The sequence below is a fragment of the Microcebus murinus genome, chromosome 22, assembly GCF_040939455.1.
Source record: "Microcebus murinus isolate Inina chromosome 22, M.murinus_Inina_mat1.0, whole genome shotgun sequence".
In the NCBI taxonomy this organism is placed as follows: Eukaryota; Metazoa; Chordata; class Mammalia; order Primates; family Cheirogaleidae; genus Microcebus; species Microcebus murinus.
This window is the reverse complement of record NC_134125.1, coordinates 22,200,856-22,226,914: the sequence shown is the minus strand read 5'-3', so window position 1 is coordinate 22,226,914 and position 26,059 is coordinate 22,200,856. Positions and strand designations below refer to the sequence as shown.

General features: G+C 39.4%; 1 protein-coding gene across 4 annotated transcripts in view; it reads left to right on the top strand.

Annotated features, from left to right (window-relative positions):
* PRR14L (proline rich 14 like) overlaps positions 1–26,059 on the top strand; it is a 76,290-nt gene that overhangs the window by 36,231 nt on the left and 14,000 nt on the right. For all 4 annotated transcript variants that reach the window (XM_012764004.3, XM_012763999.3, XM_075996713.1 and 1 more), the window contains 4 exons: positions 1,090–6,337; positions 9,701–9,772; positions 10,414–10,585; positions 11,652–11,758. In XM_012764004.3, the coding sequence (XP_012619458.2) occupies positions 1,090–6,337; positions 9,701–9,772; positions 10,414–10,585; positions 11,652–11,758 (5,599 nt within the window). The remainder of the gene's footprint in view (positions 1–1,089; positions 6,338–9,700; positions 9,773–10,413; positions 10,586–11,651; positions 11,759–26,059) is intronic.

The window sequence follows — 26,059 nt, the reverse complement described above, 5'->3', positions numbered from 1 at the left end:
GACAATAGGGAAGAGAGTAAAAGGGGAGAGGGATGAAAATACTTGTGTGGGGGGTTATAGATTAACAAGTTTGGGGAAATTCTTTATGCTGACTACATCTTGTACCTAGCATTTCAGAGAAACTTGAGGAAAAATTCTTTATGAATTGTATTTATATTCTGCTTAGAAAGGTTTTTGATTTTTAATGTTTCATAATGGGAATTTTCAAACTACTTGAATGTGGAAAGACTATATTAAACCCCCCTGTATCTGTCACTTAGCTTCAATAATTATTAGCTCAATCTTGTAGAAAGCCAGTTATAGTAGATAATTGACTTCAAGGCTAATATTCAATTTATAGATTAATCTCTTTTATATTAAGTTTTACAAATAATTGTTTTTCTTCAAAGAATAATTTTATCTCATTATTTGAACTTACATAAGTCATAGATAGATGGTCATCTAATACTGTAAGCTGTTATATTGTGAATCTACTCTGTTAATGTTTTGAAATGGAAGCTTCTTAAGACTCTGAATTAGGCATATGTCTCCATGTTGTATTCAGTTGTCCAGCATTGATCTATGAATGCTGTATAACATTTAGAGAAAGGCATTTGTTGAAAATTACTGGTTTCTGGCAGGGCACAGTGGCTCATACCTATAATTGCAGCATTTTAGGAGGCCAAGGCAGAAGAAGCACTTGAGGTCAGGAGTTCGAGACCAGCCTGAGCAACATAGCAAGAGCCCGTCTCTACAAAAAATAAAAATTAGCTGGGCATGGTGGCACGTGCATAAAGTCCCAGCTACTCAAGAGGCTGAAGCAGGAGGATTGGTTGAGCCCAGGTGTTCAGTGAGCTGTGATGCCGCTACTACACTCTAGCCCAAGCAACAGAGCAAGACCCTGTCTCAAAAAATAGAAAAAAAAAGAAAACCCTCTGTCATATTTTGGAGAGAAAAGTGAAATCAATGGCATAGTGCACTAACTGCAGTTCTCTTTTTCAGCTGGGTCTTTTTTGTTGTTGTTTGTAGCATGATAAAATTCATGAAGGTATATAGCAAATAATTTTTTTTATGATTACATACTGATTTGGATTTATTTCTTTTGCACAGAAGGAAATGTACAAATTACAACTGAAACTCTGCTAAAATCCACTGAAGAAGTACAAGGTATGAAGGTTAATGGGACTAAGACGGATAATAATGAAGGACACAAGAATGGCAATGTGAGTAAAGATCACTCAGCTGGGTGCAGCAAATACCTAGAAGAAGACAAAATCATGGCCAGTGGTGAGATTTCAGAAACCAGCCGATTAGTTACCCAAGAGCCTTTAACCTTTGTGGACCCTGGATTAACAGAAGCAACTCCTAAAGAGAAAGATTGTGAAGAATTAAAAACTTGTCCTTCTTGGTTGTCATTATTACCAGGGAACAGTGCCATTTGCAAAATGGACAGTGGGAAGGAAGAGTTGTATAAATTTAACCCTGTCTGTGAAGCAGCTGACAATCACCCACAGATTCATGGCCACCATCATGAAAAACACAGTTCTGTACCTGATGGTCCCATTGCCAAAAGAAATGTAGTTGCAATAGAACCCTTGGAAGAAAAGTCTGAAGTTTCATGTTTCACATCAGATTTGTCTGATCCAAAATCCAGAACATTATCCTTCGAAAAATGTGGTTTAGAAGGAAATTGTTTGCTGAAGGGATCTGCTGAAACAACAGAGAATTCCTGTTTCGATGGGAACAATCAAAACAAGAACTCGGCTTCTGGAGAAGAAAATGAAGAACAGCGTTGGAATCCCATGAGTGAAAGAGGGGAACTCTTTCCCATTAATGCCACACAGCCAGAAAAGGAGATTGGTCATCATTGTTCTGATGGAAAAAAGACTGCTGATTCCCCAAAAGAAAATATCCATGATAACTATTGCATTCAAGGCAGTCTCCATACAGAGAGTTATAGTTCATTAATGCCCAATTCTTTTACTGAAGCCACAGAAGTAATGTTAAAAAAAAGTGATTTGAAAATTGCTTTAGACATTCAAGATAACTCGACAAACGCTGAGGACCATAAAGACACTGTTATTAATATGAGCCATGCAGATGGACACTCTGAAAAAAGCAATTTTTCCTCCTTGATGCAGGATGAAGAGCCAGAACAGATAACCACTATAGAGCCCAATCTGTTACGTGAAAAGATTTACAGTAAAGACTCCTTAATCAGCATCCAGAGAGTTCTGGAAGGTGACACCCATTTAAATGAAGCATCATGTAATGATTTTCTGTTTGAAAGAAAATCTCCTGTAAGTTTAATGCCAGAGGATCAGATAAATCCTATAAATGAGGTTTTAAAACCTGGCAAAGATACTGCTCAGTTGCCATCATCCCCAGAATTTGATTACAGACATGGGTCAGAAAAAGCTATAGAAACCTCACATGAAAATATTCCACATTTAGATGAACAGAGCATTGCCTGTGAGATGGATGAACTTTCTTGTACTGATGAACTTGTAAATAAAGTAGAAAGTGAATGTGTTTTAAATCAACAAGTGTCCCTTAATTCTCCAGACCACGCAAAGTTGCCAACTGAATTTCTACAAAATATAAACAAGGAGATGCCTTTAGCAACAAGCAAAGATACCCAGCCGAGCCATCACCTTCCATTAGAGGATGGAGCAGATGTCCTTGCTAATACTCAGACCATTCCCTTTAAGACAAAAATGAAAGACATCTCTCCACCAGGTGACAAAACCTGTGGTGCCTCTTCAAACAGTCTCACCTTAAACATCAAACCAGAAAACTTAGAGAGAAAAAAAGAAATGGCTGATTCAAGAACAAAAGATCTACATTCCAGGCTTCTCTCAAGTAAGAAAGAAGTAGCTAGCTTTCCTCAAGTGGTCTCTGTTACAGAATGTCACAATGCTCAATCTCAGGATATGTCTAGCTGTCATTGTGTAGGAAAAAATGTACCAGAAGAGAACATGTATTCTGCTTGTGCTGCTTTTGAGTCCAGCAAAACCAGCCTGAGAGTTGATAACTCTTTGATAACAAAATGTGAAAATGCAGTTCAGCACAGCACTAACCACTCCCAAGGAACAGAAGACTCTGTGGAAGGTAGCAGCCATAACATGAGTTATACATCAGAGGAAAGTGAACTTGATGGGACAGAAACTAAAGGGATCCTTCTAGGAGATGAGATCAGAAATGAGATGACAGCAGGCACGTTAAATAGTGGAGTTTCAAACAAAACTGTTTTCACCACCAGTCACATCAAACCCAGTGAGGAAAGATTAGAAGGAATGAAACAGGATATATCCAAAGAGATTGTATTTTGTAAGTCTAACATCTCTGATTGTGCCACACAAGAACTACATCAATTTGTAAACATTCCAAGTCCTGAAATATTGTTGGACCAGTTTCCTACTGTTACGTTCTCCAACTTTAAAAACATGAACAAACCAGTGGAAACTCTTGATCAGAAGGCAGATGAAGTCCTTGACTGCCAGAGAAATCAAAACAGACCTGACGAATGCAGAAATGAAGATAAACCAGCTAAGGAGACACTCAGTGGTTACCAGAGAGAAACTGTCACAGAGCCTAACAGGGAGGTATGCCACCGCCAAAAGGTTCTGCTGGTCATTTCAGGCAGTAATAACCCACAATCTTGTGGAAGACCAAAGAGAAGTGATTTGAAAGGAGACTGTGAAAATATTTCTGGTTGTGAAGAGTCCATAGACGGTACGGTAGCTACGGTCAACACAGACTGTAGTAATAAGCCTACAGAAGGCATGCTGGACGTGAAAGCAGCTAGTACACTTGATAGTGGTGCAAGGCAAGGTGGACTGGCATTTCAGGAAACCTCAAGGAGTCCCTTGTCTCAGAGAGGAGGACTGAGTGCTGCATTTATAGGAACGGCTGACCAAGACTCAGATTTCCCAGATGCTGCTGATTCTACAGTGGGATCTCTTGAAATAAAAAAATCATGTGAAGAGAAAGCATGTAGATCTTTAAAAGACTGTGAAATGGAAAATTGTCCAGAGTCTTGTACCCACCAGATGGAGTCTGTTTCAGATCATGAACCAAATACAAGAATATTGGCTAGAGTAAATGTGTCTTTAAATTATAATCGTCATGAACAGCAAAGTAAAGGAGCGTCTCCCAGAGAAACACAAGAAATGACTGAAGGATCAAGACTAGAAATAAATTCTGAGTCTGGCAAAGAAAATACCATTGAAATTTCCTTGAAAGAGTGGACATCTTGTAAATGCCAAGATGAGAATTCTCTTTCCCTAGGAAGCCTAGAATCCGTTGAGATAATGCCTTTGTGTCTGTCTTCTCGAGAAAATTCAGAAACTAATACTAATAGTGAAGAAACTGACCTGAAAACTCTTTTTAAACCAAAAGTCAATGAAATGCTTTGTGAAAACCTAAAGGACTGCGCAGTCCTGCCTGAGATGAAGGGAGGACTATCAAGAGATATGAATAATTCTGATGGAGAAGACAGCATATATGTCAGTGTGGAAAAGAATACTTGCAAAGCTTGTCATCCTCGTGAGAATGCCACGTATAGACATTTGCCTTTGACAATGGAGACAGAACCTAAAGTGACAGGAGAAGAAACTGAGGAACATCAGAGGGGACTACTGGGTCACTTAACTATTGGGGAGGAATCTGAAGAGATGATTATCAGAGGAGATAATGCTAGTGATAATGTGAGCAAGATTTCTCAGACCCACTTTAAATGCCAAAGCATGCTTGGTGTTGCTGGAAAACACCAAAACCAGAGGGTTTTGGACTACAGTTTGCAGAAGGAAGAGGAACATATACATCGAAAAGCACATACAATATCTGAACAATGTGTATCCTCTAACATGTTGTTAGACGATACCCAAAACAAGAACCAACCTAAGGTTGACAAAGATGATTCCACCATGATGAAAGAAATCACCCTAGCAAAGCTGGCCAAGGGAGACATTGCTGCAGTTATTCAGAAGTTGGAAAACCAAAAGGAAGAAAACTTATGCCATCCTTTAAAGAAGGACATTGAATCATGCACAGGTCCTTGCCTTCCTGGTGCCTCCAGGAAAGCAAAAGACCCCAACACTGTTGGGTGTGATCAGATACGTGGTGCCTTTGCAAAGAAAGAAATACTTCCCTTAAAGAAACAACCGCATCGAACATGTAAGAGAGTTTTGTGTCAGGAGCAAGTCAGTGTGGGGAGAAAAATAAGCAAAATCAGAAGTTCTGCCTTTTTAAAGACTTCCTCTGATCCCATCCCCACAAAAGCACACAGACTGCTTAGTTCAAGTGCTGTGTCTGCACCTACACGATTGGAACCCAAAACAACACCTGCCAGGAGCTTAATTAGCCACATACCAAAGCAGAAGGCTACACCATGCCATCCCTTGAGGAGCCTGAATTTTAGGAAGCCTACCAAAGAATCAGCCTTACTAAACAAGCTGTCCATCCTTGCCTCCAAACTGGCCCCAGCCGCAAAGACCACCCAGAAACTAAGATACCGGCGGTGTTCCTCTGAACTTCTTCCAGTGGCTAAAACCTACAAGCGCCTCAGATATAAACGGCTCCTGGATGGGTTTTCATACAACGCACTGCAGCTGAATCCATATTTGGCAGCTAGTGGATGGGATAAGAAGCCTAACAGTAAGCCCTTGGCACTTTATTCTCTTGAAGCCATCAAAATGAGCTTAATAGATTTGAGCAACAAGATGCCATCACTGCTGTTTGGTTCCGAAATCTTCCCAGTATCCTTTCATGTGAAATCAGGCTCAGATTGCATGACTGAGTCCTCAAGGACTTTTCCTGAGCACTGTGCTCCAGCAAGGCTTGCCTTAGGAGAGGCCTCCCGGTGCCCGTCACAGCCTCCCAAGTGGACCTTTTCTTTCTTCTTGTCCCAGGATTGCCCTGGGATGGCCACATTCAGGGAAGACACTGGCCTCCATAGTCAGGTGTACACTCAGGCTCCTCCACAGTCTCCAGCTCCTCTCCAAGACTGTGGAGGCACTGCCATAGTCCAGACCAGAGCAGACTGCTCTGTCCTTGGCCTTCACACACTTCTAGCACTTTGTTCCCCAGGGTGTTACCGAATCTGGACAAAAAAACGGAGCTTCTCCAGTCACATGCCTACCATGCAGAGGCTCTTCATGACCCAGTTTATACAGGGTTTGAAAGGGTTGAGGTCTCCAGCCTCCATAGCAGACAAGGTCTTCTGTTCTCTGCCCTACTCAGTGGGCAGAGTGCTGTCCATTTGGAGTCAGCATGGACCTTCCGCCTGCTCCTTCGAAATCTCTGCTCTTCATTCCACTCACAGCAAGCGGCAGCCAAGTCTGGGCACCATGAGCAGGTAAAGTTTGTCCCTTTGCAAATGTCCCATGTTTGCTTCCTGCCAGTGGGGAGAAAAGGAGGCTCTACTAGAAATTCAAAGCTATTTGGAGTCCTCTTTGTATCTGCATTTTCTGTTTATCTTGCCAAATCTCTGCTGAGAAAATTCAATAATAAATCTTAAATATAGACATCCCCCCCCCATTCTCCTGTGGAATCTACTCCTGTATTTGTCTCATGCTTTTTTGTGTATATTTTATTCTTCAAACAATCAAGTCTTTTGAATCTTCTTTTCTCCTCTTGCCCCCCACCTTGCAGAGAACAAACACTCCTTACAAGTGGAAGTCTGTAAATAGTGGCAGGTAATCACTTGTAACTATATCTTGTTCACAAAGTATTATACAGCCAGCACCTAACTCAGTGTTAAATACTTTTTAATAAATGAATAAATTATGTAGGTATCACCAAGTCTTGTTCATGAACCTCTGCATTTCTTCCTGCAGTGTAGAGGCTTCAGATTTTTTTAGTTTTAGGATTTATAGAATTTAAAGTGAGCTAGGAAGGAGTTCTTGTGGTTTGACCACGATAATACTTAAAAATAATTTCATCAATATCATTATATCTTCTAATTGAAAATAAGAGAAGAAAAAGAATTTGAGAGTTAAACTACTCATCTTAAGAATCTCTAAAGAGCTGCTATAGACACAACAGAGAAATCCTCCTATTTGTAATTCTTTGGGTAAACAGAAACATTTTTATTTTTATTTATTTTTTTTAGAGACAGGGTCTCACTTTGTTGCCCAAGCAGATCTCAAACTCCTGGCTTAAGTTATCTTTCTGCCTTGGCCCCCCAAAGTGTTGGAATTACAAGTGTGAGTGACCACGCCCAGTGGGAAACTGTAACTTGCCCTACTATTGCTATAGTTGAAAAATTAAACAACAGCAACAGTGAAAAAGCCTTAATATTCCAAATAGCCTAGGAGATACTTTATTCTTTGTGTGTCTCTGTGCAGTCTCTAATGAGAATCTTTTTTTTTTTTTTTTTTTTTTTTTTTTTTGAGAGCAGGTCTCACTATATTGCCCACGCTGGACTTGAACTCTTAGACTCTAGCAGTCCTCCTGGCTTGGCCTTCTGAGTAGCTAGGACTGTAGATGCATGCTGCTGAGCCTGAGTCAGAATCATTCTGGGTCATTTAAAAGCTGCCAGTGCATATTGTGCAGTCCTCTGAGCATTTAGCAGAAAACTGAATAAATAAAATGGTTACAGAAAAACACTCCAGAACCTAAACATTTCTGATTGAAATTGAAAGATGAATTACTATTAGAAGTACTTGTTCTATAGTTAATAGAAAAATATTCACTTCTTATAAGGTAGCCATAAAAATACATTAGAATGGATGAAATTATTTAAAATAATCGTATACTGCTTTTATTGTCTAGTTTGTCGGTATGCCTCTAAAATCTCATAATTGCTCTGCTATGTATCTATGGCACACAGCTTTAAATTGTGCTACTTTCTTTAAACTATATTTATTCCTGAATTTAGTGTAGAGGTTACATACTTCACCCTGTGAAGGTGTGATCCTTTGGCCCTCTTTCCTCTTCCAGAACTCTTTCCCACCTAACTTTTTTATTTCTTGTTGTAGAATATTTTCTCTCTATCCCTTATTTCCTATGTGTGGCTTTTATTTTATTTAAATTCAAGTAGAAGCTGGAGGTGAGGTGGTGTTTGTAGAGACTTTTTCTTTTCAATGGCTCTAAAAGCACCTTAACGTCATGGTCCTGGGCTTAGAGTTTAGAAGGTTGCTGTTTTTCTAAACACACTTAGAAATGCAAGATAAATCAGGTAGCCCCAGAAAACAAGACTTAATAAAGATTAATTTTAGTTTCCATAGAATTTTGTTCTCCATCATTCTATAATACAGGTTGGACGGGGCACAGTGGCTCACACCTGTAATTCCAGTGCTTTACAGGCAGGAAGATTGCTTGAGGCCAGAAGCTCAAGACCCAGGCTATTTTACAAAAAACAGAAAAATTAGCCGGGCATGGTAACATGTGCCTGTACTCTCCCAGCTACTCAGGAGGCTGAGGCAGGAGGATCACTTGAGCCTAGGAGTTTGAGGTTGCAGTGAGCTATGATGATGCCACTGCACTCTAGCCCAGGTGACAGAGCAAGACCCCCTCTCAAAAAAATAAAGTAAAAGTTCCTCTAATTATGGACAGGGGTGTTGTCAATAAACTTAAAAAAAAAAATACAGGTTGGACAGACATCTTTTTTGGCTTTTCTGTAGATGCTGAGACTAGCTTCTCAGCTATAAAACTCGGCCATATGTAAACTTCCGGAGACACATGAACATTTTTTCATAAGCCAGATCATGAGTTGGTTAGGGTTTCAACTGAGTTAGAACTAGAACTCAGGGCTCCTGGTCCCTGATTCAGTGAGCTGCTTTGCCAGTGTTCCATTCTGCCTCTCATTCTTTTTATTGGTGCTCCTCAGGGAAACCCAAGTTGGCATTAAACATAGTAGAAACCTGAATTATCTGGGTTTTCTTAGCTGTTAAATTTCTCTTCTGAGAGGAGATAAATTGTATGGTCATCACACACATGTCTTACTAATTAAACCTGTACTGTGTTCTAAATTCAATAGAAAGTGACACAGGTTTTATTTCATTTTTATTTTTTATTTTTTTGCCAGTCAAATTTAGCAGTGGGGGGTTGTACACCAACTTTAGTGACACTAATGTTATTAATAATATGTTCTGATAACTGTAGGTTTCACTTTGAGAGGCATAAAAAGCTCTCCAACATCACCTATTAATGTGCTAATACCTAGAAGTGATTAATACTATTTTTTCATCTAGAAAAATAATACTTAATTATAAAGGAATTAACTCTTAACAGTTTTCTTCTGCATAGCCATGTTTTGTGTGCAGCTTGGCTTTAAAGAAAATAATAGATTTCTTATTTTTTTGTAAGGTTATAGAAACTAGCAGCTTTTATTATTATAGAGTTAATACAGAGCTGAGTAGATAATGTTTTTTATCTTTAAATTATTTTTTTTAATCTTTATATGTTCAACACCTAATTAGGAGGAGGAGCTCAAAGTCATTCTTGTTTCCCTCCCTTCTCTTACTGTCCTCTTTATTTCTTTCTCTAACTTCTTTCCATTTATCTCAGAAAATAATCTTCCTGTCTGTTTTCTCCCAATTCCAGTGATGGGCACATAAATGTAATTCTCTTGGTTGGATGCAAAGTAACTGACATTTCTTGTCTTCCTGGGGCTCTAATTGAGTATCATGTACTAATACCCCCAATGGCATCAAAACCTTTCCTGTTGACCCTAACTGCCATAACCTGTTGCTTTTGTACGTTTACTTCACTTCAGCCACACCATGTTACCGTACGTGCCTCTTCCAGGCGTGGAAGCTACATATAACACCAGCGGCAGTCAGATGAGGTAAGCACAGGAGAACTTGAGGGTGTGTGTGTGTGTGTGTGTGTGTACGCATGCGCACATGTGTGCATGAGAGAGAGATCTGAAAATGCACCTGCATGCATGTGTAGGGGGCATGGGTCAAGCATGGCACAACCGTGACCTCTTATCCTTGTAAACCTGATCTACATCTCTCAGATAAACAACTTTGAGATTCAGATGCATTCTGTTACTAGGGATGTGTAATCATTACCATTATTTATTTATTTTTTTTAAGGTAAAAATGACTTGCCAGCTTATTGTACCAGAAGTTTCCTCTCAAGCTTTTTCATGTCTGTTATTTAGCAAGCTTCAGTCTCTGGATAGGATTGATTCATCTGAGCACTATCCATTTGTTAAGTTCTCTAAATGTCTTCTTCCCCTAAAAAAGTCTGTTCCTTTTTACATTTTTTTCTTATAAAACTCCATACCAATGAAATGGATTGACCACATTCTTACAATTGTTTACAGATGTAGACACAGGTTATGTCTAAAAGTGACTAGAAAACAGGTTTGAAGAGTAATGCCATTCCTGAAAAGAAGGAATGTCTTCAGCTCTGGTCTGAGTATTAAGAAATCAAAACCTTTCTCATGTTTTTCTTCTGTCTTTCTCTCCATGGTGCTAGGTTAGAGCCTCCATTCCCTGCCTTGGTACCAAAGTCTGTCTTGGTAACAGAATCAGCTGTCAGCAAGCTCCTGCTTTCAGCCTCTGAGTTCCAAGTTCCTGGATTTGATGAGCTGGATGGTGTGACAGTAGCATGTCCCTGCCCACAGAGCAGCCCTCCAGAACAGAAAGAGGTAAATGTAAAGTGCTGGTGGGGTCAGGTGACAGGACATTGGAGGTGGCCATCGTCAATTCCTATCACACGTTAGGTACAGACTGGCTCCTTCTGAGTGTCTTTACTTATTACCTTTATCTTCAGCTGGGTCCTAGTGAGTACTAAGCCAGGAGTTTTTCTGCTTGGCCATTGAAGAGTACACTGGATTTCTTTTTTTTTTTTTTTTTTTTTTTTTTTGAGACAGAGTCTTGCTTTCTTGCCTAGGCTAGAGTGAGTGCCGTGGTGTCAGCCTAGCTCACAGCAACCTCAATCTCCTGGGCTCAAGCAATCCTACTGCCTCAGCCTCCCGTGTTGCTGGGACTACAGGCACGAGCCACCATGCCCGGCTAATTTCATATATATATATATTAGTTGGCCAATTAATTTCTTTCTATTTTTATAGTAGAGACGGGGTCTCGCTCAGGCTAGTTTTGAACTCCTGACCTTGAGCAATCTGCCCGCCTCGGCCTCCCAGAGTGCTAGGATTACAAGCGTGAGCCACCGCGCCCGGCCTGGATTTCTTAATCTACATTGTTTTCTAGATACTTTTTTCTTGCCAGACATTTAGAGGATTGGACCAAAGAGCTGCTGTGTATGTTCAAAGATGAGTGAATGATGATGTTTTCTAGTTTTGCAACATCTGCTGTCTCCAACAGTTACAGACTCATAATAATCTCAATAACTGAACTGAATGTACAATTCTATTTTAATAATATGAAGGGGGTAGTTGCTGAAAACCAAGCAGGCGTAGGAGTGGGAGCTTTGTCATAAACTGCTTATTAGAATCACCTATAAATTGAGGAATCAATGTCTTGAATGTCAAGAAAAGGGACTTTATATACTTAAAATGTCTTACAATATGCCAGGCACAGTAGTGTGCGCCTGCAATCCCATCTACTTAGGAAGCTGAGGTGGGAGGATCGCTTGAGCCTAGGAATTTGAGACCAGCCTGGGTAATAAGGTGAGACTCCCATCTCAAAAAGAAAAAACACCCAAACAAAATGTCTTACAATTTGATCATCTTTCTTCTTAACCCTTAAAAATAGGCTGAGCCAGAGAAGAGGCCAAAGAAAGTCTCACAGATTCGCATCCGGAAAACCATTCCTAGGCCAGATCCTAATCTTACTCCAATGGGCCTTCCTCGACCCAAAAGGTGAGCTCTTTCTCTGATGCAAGCTAGGTTCACTTTTTTTGAAGAATTGTTTGGCAGAATATAATTACCCTTTAAGTGGTCTTCTTATACTCTTGAGTCATTTATTATACTTCTAGGAATTTATCCTAAAGAATTAATTAGTAATGTGGCTGGATATTGGTTTATAAGGATATTTTAATGCATTCATAATGATTCTGATTAAGTTTTTATGCCAGATAACATACTTTCCCTTTGCATATATAATCTCAGTTCACGTTCCAGTGACGCTGGGAGGTGAGTGCTGTCGTCATCCCATGTTTAGGTAAGGACATTGCAACTCAGTGGTTTAGAAACCTGTATTAGGTCCTTGTGTCAATCCTGGCACACGTGGTTTCCGTCTGTCACAGGTTTTACCCATCCCCAGAGCCCCAGCTCCCAACACTAAACTTGTACACTAAACTGGGAAAGGACCTAAATGTCTTGAGTTTAATTTTTTTTTTATTTCAGCATATTATGGGGATACAGATTTTAAGGTTTCAATAAATGCCCTTTCTCCCCCTCCCCCCACACGTCTGAGTTTCCAGCATGACCATCCCCCAGATGGTACACATCTCACTCATTATGTATGTATATACCCGCCCCCCCTCCCCCCGCCCAATACCCTATTACTATAGTACCTGTGTGTCCACTTAGGTGCTACTCAGTTAATACCAGTTTGTTGGTGAATATATGTGGTGCTTGTTTTTCCATTCTTGGGATACTTCACTTAGTAGTATGGGTTCCAGCTCTAACCAGGAAAATATAAGATGTGCTATATCACCATTGTTTCTTAGAGCTGAATAGTACTCCATGGTATACCACATTTTGTTAATCCATTCTTGGATTGATGGGCACTTGGGCTGTTTCCACAGCCTTGCAATTATGAATTGTGCTGCTATAAACATTCGAGTGCAGGTGTCTTTTTTGTAGAGTGTCATTGGATCTTTTGGGTAGATGCCCAGCAATGGGATTGCTGGATCAAATGGTAGATTCACTTGTATCGCTTTAAGGTATCTCCATATTGCTTTCCACAGAGGTTGAACTAGTTTGCAGTCCCACCAGCAGTGTAGGAGTGTTCCTCTCTCTCCGCATCCACGCCAGCATTTGTTATTTGGAGACTTTTTGATAAAGGCCATTCTCACTGGGGTTAAGTGATATCTCATTGTGGTTTTGATTTGCATTTCCCTGATGATTAGAGATGTTGAGCATTTTTTCATATGTTTGTTGGCCATTCTTCTGTCTTCTTTAGAAAATTTTCTGTTCAAGTTCTTTGCCCACTTTTTAATAGGGTTATTTGATTTTTTTTCTTGCTGATTTTTGTGAGTTCTAAGTATATTCTACTTATCAGCCCTTTATCAGATACATAGGATGCAAAAATTTTCTCTCATTCTGTAGGTTGTCTGTTTACTTTCATGACTGTTTCTTCAGCTGTGCAGAAGCTTTGTAGTTTCATCATGTCCCACTTATTTATTTTTGTTGCTGCTTTGATTGCCTTTGGGGACTTCTTCATAAACTCTTTCCCTAGGCCGATGTCTAGGAGAGTGTTTCCAACATTTTCCTCTAGAATTCTAATAGTTTCATACCTTAGGTTTAAGTCTGTTATCCAGCGTGAGTTGATTTTTGTGAGAGGTGAAAGGTGTGGGTCCTGCTTTAGCCTTCTACAAGTGGCTATCCAGTTTTCCCAGCACCATTTATTGAAAAGGGATTCTTTTCCCTAGCATGTGTTTTTGTCTGCTTTGTCAAAGATTAGATGGCTATATGTGGATGGTTTTATATCAGGATTCTCAGATCTGTTCCACTGGTCAATATTCCTATTTTTGTGCCAATACCAAATTGTTTTAATTACTACAGCTTTGTAGTATAGTTTGATATCTGGCATATTAATGCCTCCCATTTTGTTTCTGTTGCCTAGAATTGCTCTTGATATTCGGGGTCTTCTTTGGTTCCATACAAAGCGTAAAATTATTTTTTCTATATCTGTGAAGAATGCTGATGGGATTTTAATAGGTATTGCATTGAATCTGTAGGTCAGTTTGGGTAGTATAGACATTTTAATGATGTTGAGTCTGCCAATCCACGAGCATGGAATGGATTTCCATCTGTTTACATCCTCTGCTATTTCCTTCCTCAGTGTTTCATAGTTCTCCCTGTAGAAGTCTTTTACCTCCTTGGTTAAGTATGCTCCTAGGTACTTTAATTTCTTTGTTGCTATTGTGAAGGGTATTGAGTCTTTAATTTGGTTCTCAATTTGATTGTTGTTGGCGTATACGAATGCCTCTGATTTCTGTGTATTGATTTTGTATCCTGAGACTTTACTAAATTCTTTTATCAGTTCCAGGAGTTTCTTGGTTGAACCTTTGGGGTTTTCTAAATATAATATCATATCATCAGCAAACAGTGAAAGTTTGATCTCTTCTGCCCCTATTTGGATACCTTTAATTCCACTTTCCTGTCTGATTGCTGTAGCCAGGACTTCCAGCACTATGTTGAATAGAAGTGGAGATAGTGGATAGCCTTATCTGGTTCCAGTTCTAAGTGGGAATGCTTTCCGTTTTTCCCCATTCAGTATGATGTTGGCTATGGGTCTGTCATATATGGCTTGTATCATTTTTAGGTATGTCCCTTCTATGCCTATTTTCTTAAGTGTTCGTATCATGAAGGGGTGTTGAATTTTGTCAAAAGCTTTTTCTGCATCTATTGAAAGAATCATGTGGTCTTTATTTTTGCCTCTGTTTATGTGGTGAATTGTATTTATAGATTTACGTGTGTCGAACCATCCCTGCATCCCTGGGATGAAGCCCACTTGGTCGTGATGGATTATTTTTTTGATAAGCGTCTGGATTCAGTTAGCTAAGATTTTGTTGAAAATTTTTGCATCTATATTCATTAGGGATATGGGACTGTAGTTTTCTTTTTTTTGTTGCATCCTTTCCTGGTTTTGGTATCAGAGTAATATTCGCTTCATAAAAGGTGTCGGGGAGGCTTCCGTTCTTCTCGATGTTGTGGAATAGTGTCTGCAAGATAGGTACTAGTTCTTCTTTGTAAGTGTGGTAAAATTCAGGTGTGAAGCCATCTGGACCAGGACTTTTCTTTTTAGGGAGATTTTTAATTGCTGTTTCTATTTCAGAGTTTAATTTTTTTGTAAAGTTCTCCAGACTTATATTTTCTTGTGATTGATTTCACACCTTCATTTCTTATCAACAACTGGAAGCCTTACAGTGTCTCTTAAGTAACCCAGGGCAAGTTATTTAACCTTTCTGAGGGTCAGGAACTTGTGTGTAAAATATAAATAAGAATCCCCAACACTTTAAGACAGTATTTGAGAAAAAAATCTGTACTATATCTTTTATAATACTTCACACTATAATACAGTAATAGTTCACACAGTGCAGTAAATAGTTAACCATTAATTATGGTCTGGATTGTTCCACTTCTCTCCTGTGACTTTTATCTTCATATATTGTATTTTTATTTTATACTTCTTGCGTTGGTCATCCTATCATATATCTTTTTAAGAGAAATTTTACAGGCCAGGCACAGTGGCTCATGCCTATAATCCTAGCACTCTGGGAGGCCTAGGCGGGCGGGTTGCTCGAGGTCAGGAGTTCGAAACCAGCCTGAGCAAGAGCCAGACCCCCGTCTCTACTATAAAAATAGAAAGAAATTAATTGGCCAACTAATATATATAGAAAAAATTAGCCAGGCATGGTGGCACATGCCTATAGTCCCAGCTACTCTGGAGACTGAGGCAGCAGCATTGCTTGAGCCCAGGAATTTGAGATTGCTGTGAGCTAGACTGATGCCACAGCACTCACTCTAGCCTGAGCAACAAAGCGAGACTCTGTCTCAAAAAATAATAATAAAAATAGAGAAAGAGAAATTTTATAAATAATTTCAGATATCTTAGATTAAATAGTACTTATTATTAGAGCAAATAAGATTCAATATTGATCGTATTTTGTCTTGCATTTGTACATCTGAAGAACCTTGTTTATATAAATAAGTAGTTTAGAGAGGAAACGGTTTTAATATAGTAAAGTCATTCACTTTCAGCTTTGAAGTTATATGCTTTCATTATATTTAATGATAATATATTTAATATGTTTCATTTATATTTAATGAAAGCAAAGATTGAAAAGCACTGAATCACAAAGGTTCTGTTACCCAAGCAGTAGAGGCAGTTACCGGTCACAGAGTTTGGGAAGGGCACCAAAAAAGTCCAATAAGTGTCAAATGCCTGATACTGTAGTTACTCTTGTACTTAGAGGTACTATATTCATTCCAATTTACTGAAAGGGGGTTGAAAAAAATAAGATTTTAAAATAAATCTTTGCCTAAACACATGATATCTTTTGATAAAATGCTTTTATTCAAATGTACTTCTTTTTTTTTTTTCCTGAGACATGGTCTTGCTCTGTTGCCCAGGCTAGAGTACAGTGGTGCCATCATAGCTCACTGCAACCTCAAACTCCTAGGTTCAAGCAATCCTGCCCCAGCCTCCCTAGTAGCTGGAACTACATGCACATACCACCATGCCCAGCTAATTTTTCATTTTTTTGTAGAGACATGGTCTCACTCTTGCTCAGGCTGGTCTTGAACTCATGGCCTCAAGCAATCCTCCTGCCTTGATCTGCCAAAGTGATAGTATTACAGGCATGAGCCACTTTGCCTGGCCCAAATGTACTTTTTTTTTTTTTTTGAGACAGATTCTTACTCCGTTGCCCCGGCGTCAACCTAGCTCACAGCAACCTCTAACTCCTGGGCTCAAGCGATCCTACTGCCTAAGCCTCCCAGATAGTTGGAACTACAGGCATGCGCCACCATGCCCGGCTAATTTTTTCTGTTTTTGGTAGAGATGGGGTCTCGCTATGTCTCAGGCTAGTCTCAAACTCCTGAGCTCAAACGATCCGCCCGCCTCAGCCTCCCAGAGTGCTAGGATTACAGGCATGAGCTACCACGCCCAGCCCCAAATGTACTTTTATCCAAAAAAACCTTGAAGTTACAGATTTTAGTGCATTAAATTTATGGAAGATACTTGGCATTTAATTGGCAAAAGCAGTTTATTATTCAAACCTATCAACCAAAAAGTTACTTCCTAACTTTTCTGTTTTACAATTCAAATAAATGTGTTAATGTATACTTTGAAGAAAATGATACAGAGCACTGAAAAATAAATTATGGAGCACACCTTGTAAGGTAGATTTCTAAAAGCCATGAAGTCAAAATTAAAATTATGTATCAGTAATATAATTATACATTTTAATAATACAGGTTGAGTATCCCTTATCCAAAATGCTTGGGAACAGAAGTATTTCAGGCATTGGATTTTTTCAGGTTTTGGAATATTTGCATTATACTCAGCAGTTGAGCATCCCTTATCTGAAAATCCAAAATGCTCCAATGAGCATTTCCCTTGAGCATGACCTTTGAGCATCATGTCGGCACTCAAAAAGTTTCAAATTTTGGAGCATTTCAAATTTTGGATATTTGGATTATGGGTGCTCAACCTGTACATTATTAAAACAGCATGATAATTCTATTTCTCATTACTGAATTATAATAAATTATAATGAATTATAATAATTAATTATAATAAATTATAATTATTAAACTTATAAGTTATGAAGTGAGGACTATAGAATGCAATGTTACTCCTTAGTAAATGTATATGCATACATGAATCAAGCTCTCATTAGACTTTTTTTTTTCTTTTTTTTCTTTTTTTTTCCAGCATATTATAGGGGTACAGATTTTAAGGTTTGAATAAATGCCCATTTCCCCCCCTCCCCCCAAAAGTCTGAGTCTCCATCATGACCATCCCCAGATGGTGCACATCTCACTCATTATGTATGTATATACCCGCCCCCCCCTCATTAGACTTTTAATAATGATTAAGAATCATGTAAAAAATCAGAACAAAATCCATTAATTTAAGTTTTATTATTGCTTCCATCTTTAATATAGGAGAAATATGTATTGCGATAGACCAATTGGGATGGCAGCTCACTGTAGAATTTTTGTTGCTGTTAACAGAAGTAGAAATTATAACATTTTATAAGATGACATGAGGATTGGCTAATTGAATTAAATATTCCATTTTATGGTTTGATATATTTTATTCCTTAACTGAAGGCAGTTGGTTAAAGTTTTATATGTGGATTTTATGCACATCTTCAAATATCTGATAAACATTTGTTTTATATATTTCATATATATTTTTTAAATCAAGTGTTGAGTGGAACTGTTTTTTTCATGCTACACATGAACTGCAGGAAAATGGAACTTTTCTTTTTAATTGATGGCATTCTGTTGATAATGAAACTTAAGAATAGCTTTAAAAAATTGTGTACAATTAAATACATGAACAAAGTATTTTTAACGTTTGAAGCTCTCTTTCCTAAGCCAGCATTATTTGATGATAATCGGGATGAATGAGGCAAAGTCACTCTGGCAACCCTTTTTACAAGATACCTGAAATTAGAATATCCTGATGCTATCCTAAAAACCCTATGTCTGAAACCACTCTTCTCTTTTAATGGAACTATGTATAAGATGGGGAAAACAAGTCCAAGACAGGTTTATAGTGATTCCATTGATCACTGAAGAGGGCTTAACAAGATCAGTGATTTGATTCATACATGAAAGTAGAATTCAGGATGGATAGGGACTGAATTTGTGGAAATGGGGAAACTTGCAAAAACATTCAGGAAACTTCTCAGACGTATCGCTTTTAGAAATTAAAGATTGAGAGATAGATTCCCCTAAAGCTGGGTTCTTGTATACTCTGTGGAAAGTCTTTGGTACACTAGTGTAAAGACCATTGGTCTAGGGTATATAATAGCAATATAATTTAGCTTTTTGGGTGTTTACTGTAGTATCATGTATCTGTTGTCCAGTCAGGAGACAGAAACCACACAGTATTTTAAAGCGTAGAAGCTTAATATAGTGTTAAACTATGATAGGAGAGTAGCCATAAATGTAAAGAGAATGCTGGTAGATACGCTATGGCTAAAGGAGAGTATCCAAGGAAGGACAAACTTGGAAGGGATACCACCTCCCCATGGTTGGACTTGAGACTTTGTTGGAAAAGGTATGGTTGCTGCCCATTGGATCGCTGTGATGCAGAAGCCAGAGCTGGGCAAGCAGGAAAGAATAGCAACCTTCCGGAGCACAGACAAGCTAAGGCCGGTGTGTAGGCACGTGGAGGGTGTTGGGGCACTGCTGTGATGCAAGGCCTACAGCATGTGATATTTGCTTCAGGAGGGCCACGGAAAACAAAACTTGGGAATCAGGGTGCCACTAAGAATGTAAGGCCTTAGGTGCCCTACCTGTGTTGGGAAGCCTATAGCAAGGTGGTCACTGTGCTATCTGCAAGGTCACTGACAGACTACATGTTCTAGCCCCATAGCTAGGGCAAGGCCCCTCCAGATGCCCCCCTCCAGACACTCCTACATGCACACATCACTGATGAACTGTGCTGCTAGAGCAAGAACAAAAGCTCACCTAGGCTGGGTGAGGTAGCTCACACCTCTAATCCCAGCACTTTGGAGGCTGAGGCAGGAGGATTGCTTGAGGCCAGGAGTTTGAGACCAGCCTAGACAGCATAGCGAGACCCCATCTCTACAAAAAAAATAATAAAAAATTAGCTGGGCATGGTAGTATATACCTGTAGACCCAGCTACTTGGGAGGCTGAGGCAGGAGGATTGCTTAACCCCAGGAATTTGAGACTGCAGTGAGCTATGATGCCACCACTGCACTCTAGTCTGGGTAACAGAGACCCTGTCTCGATTAAATAAATAAATAAATAAATAGGCTCACCAAACCAGGAAGAGAATCTCCCTACCTCCTGCATTGTTCCTCCAGCACCTTCTACTGATAAAGCTTAGCATGAAACTCACAGTAAAGGAGAAATTATTAAGGGACCCAAGATTCCATTATCACTGAGCAGGAACTAAAGGTCAAATTGAGAAGCAATAATTTGATGATTGGCACATTCCAGTGAACAGTAAAAGTTGAACACATTGTTCACTTAACCAAGAGCTGTTCTTTTTAAGAACAGATTTGAATAAATGGAAAGGTATGTGTTTTAACACAATCACAAATTTCAGATGAAAAAATAAAGACAGAGAATAGCCAGGAAAACTTGGAGAAGGAGTGAAATAAGATTACTAGCCCTAAGAGATATTAAAATATAAATTCTCAGTAATGAGCCAGAGCATAAATATATAAATTGGTAAAACAGAATAGAAAGTATAGAAATAGAAATACATAGAGAGATTTTTTTATTCTACCCCTGACCCTCGCTGGCACCACAGCCCGGAGTGCACACAGAGAAATTTTGTGTGTGGCAAAGGCGTCCTCTCAAATCAATGATGGAGAGATGGATTATTCAGTAAATTGCTGCTGGAATAATTGGGTAGCCATTTCAGAGTAATAAAGTTGGATCTATACCTTTTACCTTTCACCAGAGTAAATTCCAAATGAATCACATATAAATGTAGACAAATCAAACTAAGAATACTTGAGGAAACCATAGGAAATTTCTAACCAAAATGGCTAACTATACTACAAATACAGAAGGCATAAAATAAAATATTGAAAACTATGTCACATAAAAATGAAGAACTTATGCTGGGGGAAAAGAATACCAAAAGCAAAGTCAGAACATAAATTTGCATCCCAAAGGACTAATTTCTATATACTCATATGCACATAGCTTCTAAATATTAATAAGGAAAAAAGTGAAAATCTTAATAGAAAAATAGGCAAAGGATATAAATAAATGGTCCATTCAGGAAATACAAATGGGTCTTAAACATAAGGAAAAAATGATCATTCTCATGAGTAGAGAGAGAACCACAAATTAAAAACTATTCTGTTACTATTACCTTCCACTTGTCAAATTGGCAAAGACACAACATTTGATAAGTAAATAATAGCACATTCTTATTTGAAGGGTTTTATCAAAAGAATAAAATGTCATGCAGTCTTTAAAAAAAGAAAAAAAAAGATTCAGTTCTTTGTATACCAGAATGGTTTGTATTTGTATACCAGTGTTGATAGTGGTCTAAGATGATAGTGCTGTCTATATGATGCTACTATTTGTATAAAATAGGAGTTTCAGGGAAATAATCTCTTAAACTAGGTATAATGGCGTGCACCTGTAGTCGCAGGTACTCCAGTGGCCAAGGCAGGAGGATCACTTGAGCCCAGGAGTTCAACACTAACCTGGGCAATCTAGCAAGACCCCTTTCTTAAAATAGGGGAAAAAATTTCTAGATTTCTGTGTTTTATATAAATAATTTCTGCAGTCGGGTCTTCCATAAGCATTTATAAAGGAGAGACATAGTTCCTCAAAAACTGAATTTGAACTGGCCCCAAATGCCTGATTTGTTTGTGTATGTGTGTGACAGAGTCTCACTTTGTTGCCCAGGCAGTGTGTGTGTGAGAGAGAGACAGAGTCTCACTTTGTTGCCCAGGCTAGAGTGAGTGCCGTGGCATCAGCCTAGCTCACAGCAACCTCAAACTCCTGGGCTCAAGCAATCCTTCTGCCTCAGCCTCCCGAGTAGCTGGGACTACAGGCATGCACCACCATGCCCGGCTAATTTTTTCTATCTATATATTTTTAGTTGGCCAATTAATTTCTTTCTATTTTTAGTAGAGACGGGGTCTCGCTCTTGTCCATGCTGGTTTGGAACTCCTGACTTTGAGCAATCCGCCCGCCTGGTCCTCCCAGAGTGCTAGAAAATGCCTGATATTTTGTCTTGGACCTTATTTATAGATTTCTTCTTTCTAGCTCAGACTATAAAAACTATTGTCACCCAAGCAATTTGGTCATCCCAGGGATTTAGTGTTCCTGTTCATTTCCTAGGCCAGAAAACAGGTACTGACCAGGCGCGGCGACTCATGCCTGTAATCCTAGCACTCTGGGAGACCAACGCAAGAGGATTGCTTGAGCTCAGGAGTTTGAGACCAACCTGAGCAAGAGCAAGACCCCATCTCTACTAAAAATAGAAAGAAATTAGCCAAACAACTAAAAATAGAAAAAAGTAGCCAGGGATAGTGGTGCATCCCTGTAGTTCCAGTTACCCAGGAGGCTGAGGCAGGTGGATCACTTGAGCCCAGGAGTTGGAGGTTGCTGGGAGCTAGGCTGATGCCACAGCACTCTAGCCCAGGCAAGAGAGTGAGACTCTGTCTCAAAAAAAAAAAAAGAAAAGAAAACAGGTGCCATAAAAAATTATTGCTATATCCTGCTTAGTTATATCAGCACATCTCAGCATCAAAACTATGCCTCATGCAGTATTTAGTGAAAGCTCTGAATGAAAGAGCTGCTTCTTCATAGTGTAAAGTGCATTAACTTTAGGTGATTCATCTAAATTTCTGCCACAGTTTCATTATAAAATGGCATGACCAGATTAATCTTGGAGATTCAATCCCCATAATTTGTCATAAAGCCAGTTAGTGACAGAGGTGCAGTCAGGTCTTACATAAACATTTATAAAAGGAGAGGCATAGTTTCTCAAGAACTCAATTTGAACTTATCCCAAATGCCTGATGAGGTTCAAAACCTTTACATCAGTGACCTTCTACTTCATTTCTCATTTCACCATTAATCCTTGTGACTTTAGGAATATATAGGGTAGAAGTGAGGTACTAGGACTTCTGTTTAGCAGTGTGGTAGATGTGTTACCGCGCTACCTTTCCCTTTAAAAACCAATAACAGTGTTTGCAAAGTATTAGTATTTAAATACCTCAGTAAATTGTTGGGAGAATAAAGAATTCTCAGAAACCAAAAACTAAATGAAAGTAGCAATCCAGAGAGAAGAGAGATAAGTGAGCATTAAAACCAACTTTTGCATTGAGGGCATTTACAAAATCAGGGTTACATTGAAGTTAAATTTTCATTGGCCTTATGGGTGACAAGAGATGAAATGTATGACCTTACCATAATGAAAGCCTAATACAAAACACACACATGCACATTAAATTGACACCTCCTCCCAAGGGACTATAACCTCAGTATGAAGATGAACCAAAATTAACCCTGTGTAACCCTCCCTCCTCAACACTCAAGAGGACAACAAAGGAAATTACCTTCCCCAAATCCTGGCACTGGGTGGAGGAAAAGGATTTTCCCTTGAGAATTAATAGCCAAAGGCTGGCCTTCCTGTGGATTTGCAGCCTGAATTCATGCTACCTGGGTAGATTGAAAAAAAGCTTTAAGCTGAAGATAATACTTTACAGTGGTCCCAAGTCAGTAGTGCACACAAGCTCCTGGAAGAAACACACAGTTTGTTGAGGAAACCACCTCCAAATCTGACCTTAAATAAAAGTGAGTGGACTGTGAAACAACTCAGAGTAAAGTAAATAAGGTGGAGGGGAACCAGGTTGCATGCATAAATGCCAACGGAAATCAGAGATAACAAGTCAAATCTGAAAAGACTTCAGATACTGGAAGAAGAATGGGAGAAGAATATGGTATGTTTAAAAAATACATATAGATTGAAAATATGAATAATAGAGCAAGATACCCCGCAAAATAACCAAATGTGTTGGGTGCAGTGGCTCATGCCTGTAATCCTAGCACTCTGGAAGGCTGAGGTGGACGGATTGTTTGAGCTCAGGAGTTTGAGACCAGCCTGAGCAAGAGCGAGACCTCATCTCTACCAAAAATAGAAAAAATTAGCCGGACATGGTGGTTCATGCCTGTAGTCCCAGCTACTTGGGAGGCTGAAGCAGAAGGACGGCTTGAGCCCAGGAGTTTGAGGTTGCTGTCAGCTAGGCTGACACCACAGCACTCTAGCCGGGGCAACAGAGACTCTGTCTTTTTTGAGACTCTGTCTCAAAAAAAATAAATAAATAACCAAATAGATTTGAAATGGAACTATATAGAATTTCTAAAAATATAGAGTAATCAAAATAAAACCTTAATAAAGCAATCCTCCTGCCTCAGCCTCCCAAGTAGCTGGGACTACAGGTGCCTATAACCACTCCCAGCTGATTTTTCTATTTTTGGTAGAGATGGGATCTCACTCTTGCTTAGGCTGGTCTTGAGCTCCTGACCTTAAGGAATCCTCCCAGCTTGGCTTCCCAGCGTGCTAGGACAACAGGCATGAGCCACCACACCCAACCAGTTAAAACAATCTTGAGAAAAGAACAACCGGCCAGGCACAGTGGTTCACACCTGTAATCCTAGTTCTCTGGGAGGCCCAGGCGGGTGGATCACTCAAGGTCAGGAGTTCAAAACCAGCCTGAGCAAGAGCAAGACCCAGTCTCTACTAAAAGTAGAAAGAAATTAATTGGCCAACTAAAAAATATATAGAAAAAATTAGGCCGGGCGCGGTGGCTCACGCCTGTTATCCTAGCACTTTGGGAGGCCGAGGCGGGCGGATCGCTCAAGGTCAGGAGTTCAAAACCAGCCTAAGCGAGACCCCGTCTCTACCAAAAATAGAAAGAAATTAATTGACCAACTAAAAATATATATATACAAAAAAAAATTAGCCGGGCATGGTGGCGCATGCCTGTAGTCCCAGCTACTTGGGAGGCTGAGGCAGTAGGATCGCTGAGCCCAGGAGATTGAGGTTGCTGTGAGCCAGGCTGACGCCACGGCACTCACTCTAGCCTGGGCAACAAAGTGAGACTCTGTCTCAAAAAAAAAAAAAAAAAATATATAGAAAAAATTAGCTGGGCATGCCAGCTAGGTGATGCATGCCAGTAGTCTCAGCTACTCTGGAGGCTGAGGCAGTAGAATCACTTAAGCCCAGGAGTTTGAGGTTGCCATGAGCTAGGCTGATGCCACGGCACTCTAGCCTGGAAGTGGAAGGTTCACATTTCCCCATTTTGAAACTTACACATGAACAGTTAAAAAGAGTTAAAATGGTAAATTTTATGTTTTATATATTTTACTGAAATAAATCACACATGGGCCGGGCGCGGTGGCTCACACCTGTAATCCTAGCACTCTGGGAGGCCAAGGCGGGCAGATTACTCAAGGTCAGGAGTTCAAAACCAGCCTGAGCGAGACCCCGTCTCTACTATTAAAAAATAGAAAAATTAATTGGCCAACTAATATATATAGAAAAAACTAGCTGGGCATGGTGGCGCATACCTGTAGTCCCAGCTACTCGGGAGGCTGAGGCAGTAGGATCGCTTGAGCCCAGGAGTTTGAGGTTGCTGTGAGGTAGGCTGACGCCATAGCACTCACTCTAGCCTGGGCAACAAAGCATGACTCTGTCTCAAAAAAAGAAAGAAAGAAATCACACATGAAAAATTACTGCAAAGCTACAGTAAACAATTCACTATGGTGTTGGCATATATATAAGAATAGCCTTATAAATCAATGGAATAGAATTGAGAGTCCAGAAATACATATCTAAGGTCAGTTGATTTCAACAAAAGTACCAAGACCATTCAATGGCAAAAGAATAGTCTTTTCAACAAATAGTGCCAGGATGACTGGATAGCCACATGCAAAAGTGGATACCCTTACGCAGTAGTTCTCCCATCTGAGGTTTCAGTTACCCACAGATCACTGCAGCCCAAAAATATTAAATGGAAAATTCCAGAAATAACATTTCATAAGTTTGAAATTGCATGCCATTCTGACTACCATGATGAAGTCTCACTGCATCCTGCTGAAGACAGATGTGAATCATCCCTTTGTCCAGTGGATTCACACTGTCTTTGCTACCTGCCCATTAGTCACTAGTTAACCGTCTTAGTTATCTGATCGATTATTGTGATATCACAGTGCTATGTTCAAGTAACTTTTATTTTTTACTGAATAATGGCCCCAAAGCCCAAGAGTAGTTATGCTGGCAATTCAGATATGCCAAAGAGAAGCCATTGAATACTTCCTTTAAGTGAAAAAGTGAAAGTTCTTGACTTAATAAAGAATAAAAAAATCATATGCTGAGGTTGCTAAGATCTACAGTGAGAATGCATCATCTGTCTGTGAAATCGTGAAGGAGAAAAAAGAAAGTTGTGCTAGTTTTGCTGTCATAGCTCAAGCTGAGAAAGTTACAGCCTCAGTTATACATGCTCAGTTAAGATGGAAAAGGCATTAAATTTGTGGGTAGAAGACATTCCAATTGATGGGAATTGAGTTCCATATTACTCGAAGTTTCAAGCATCCACTGAAGGTCTTGGAACATATTCCCCCACGGATAAGTGAGGACTGCTGTACAAAAAAATAACTCAGATGGATCAAAGACCTAGATATAAGAGCATGAACTAAAAAAATCTAGAAGAAAACATGAGTGTAAATCTGCATAGGGGTGGTT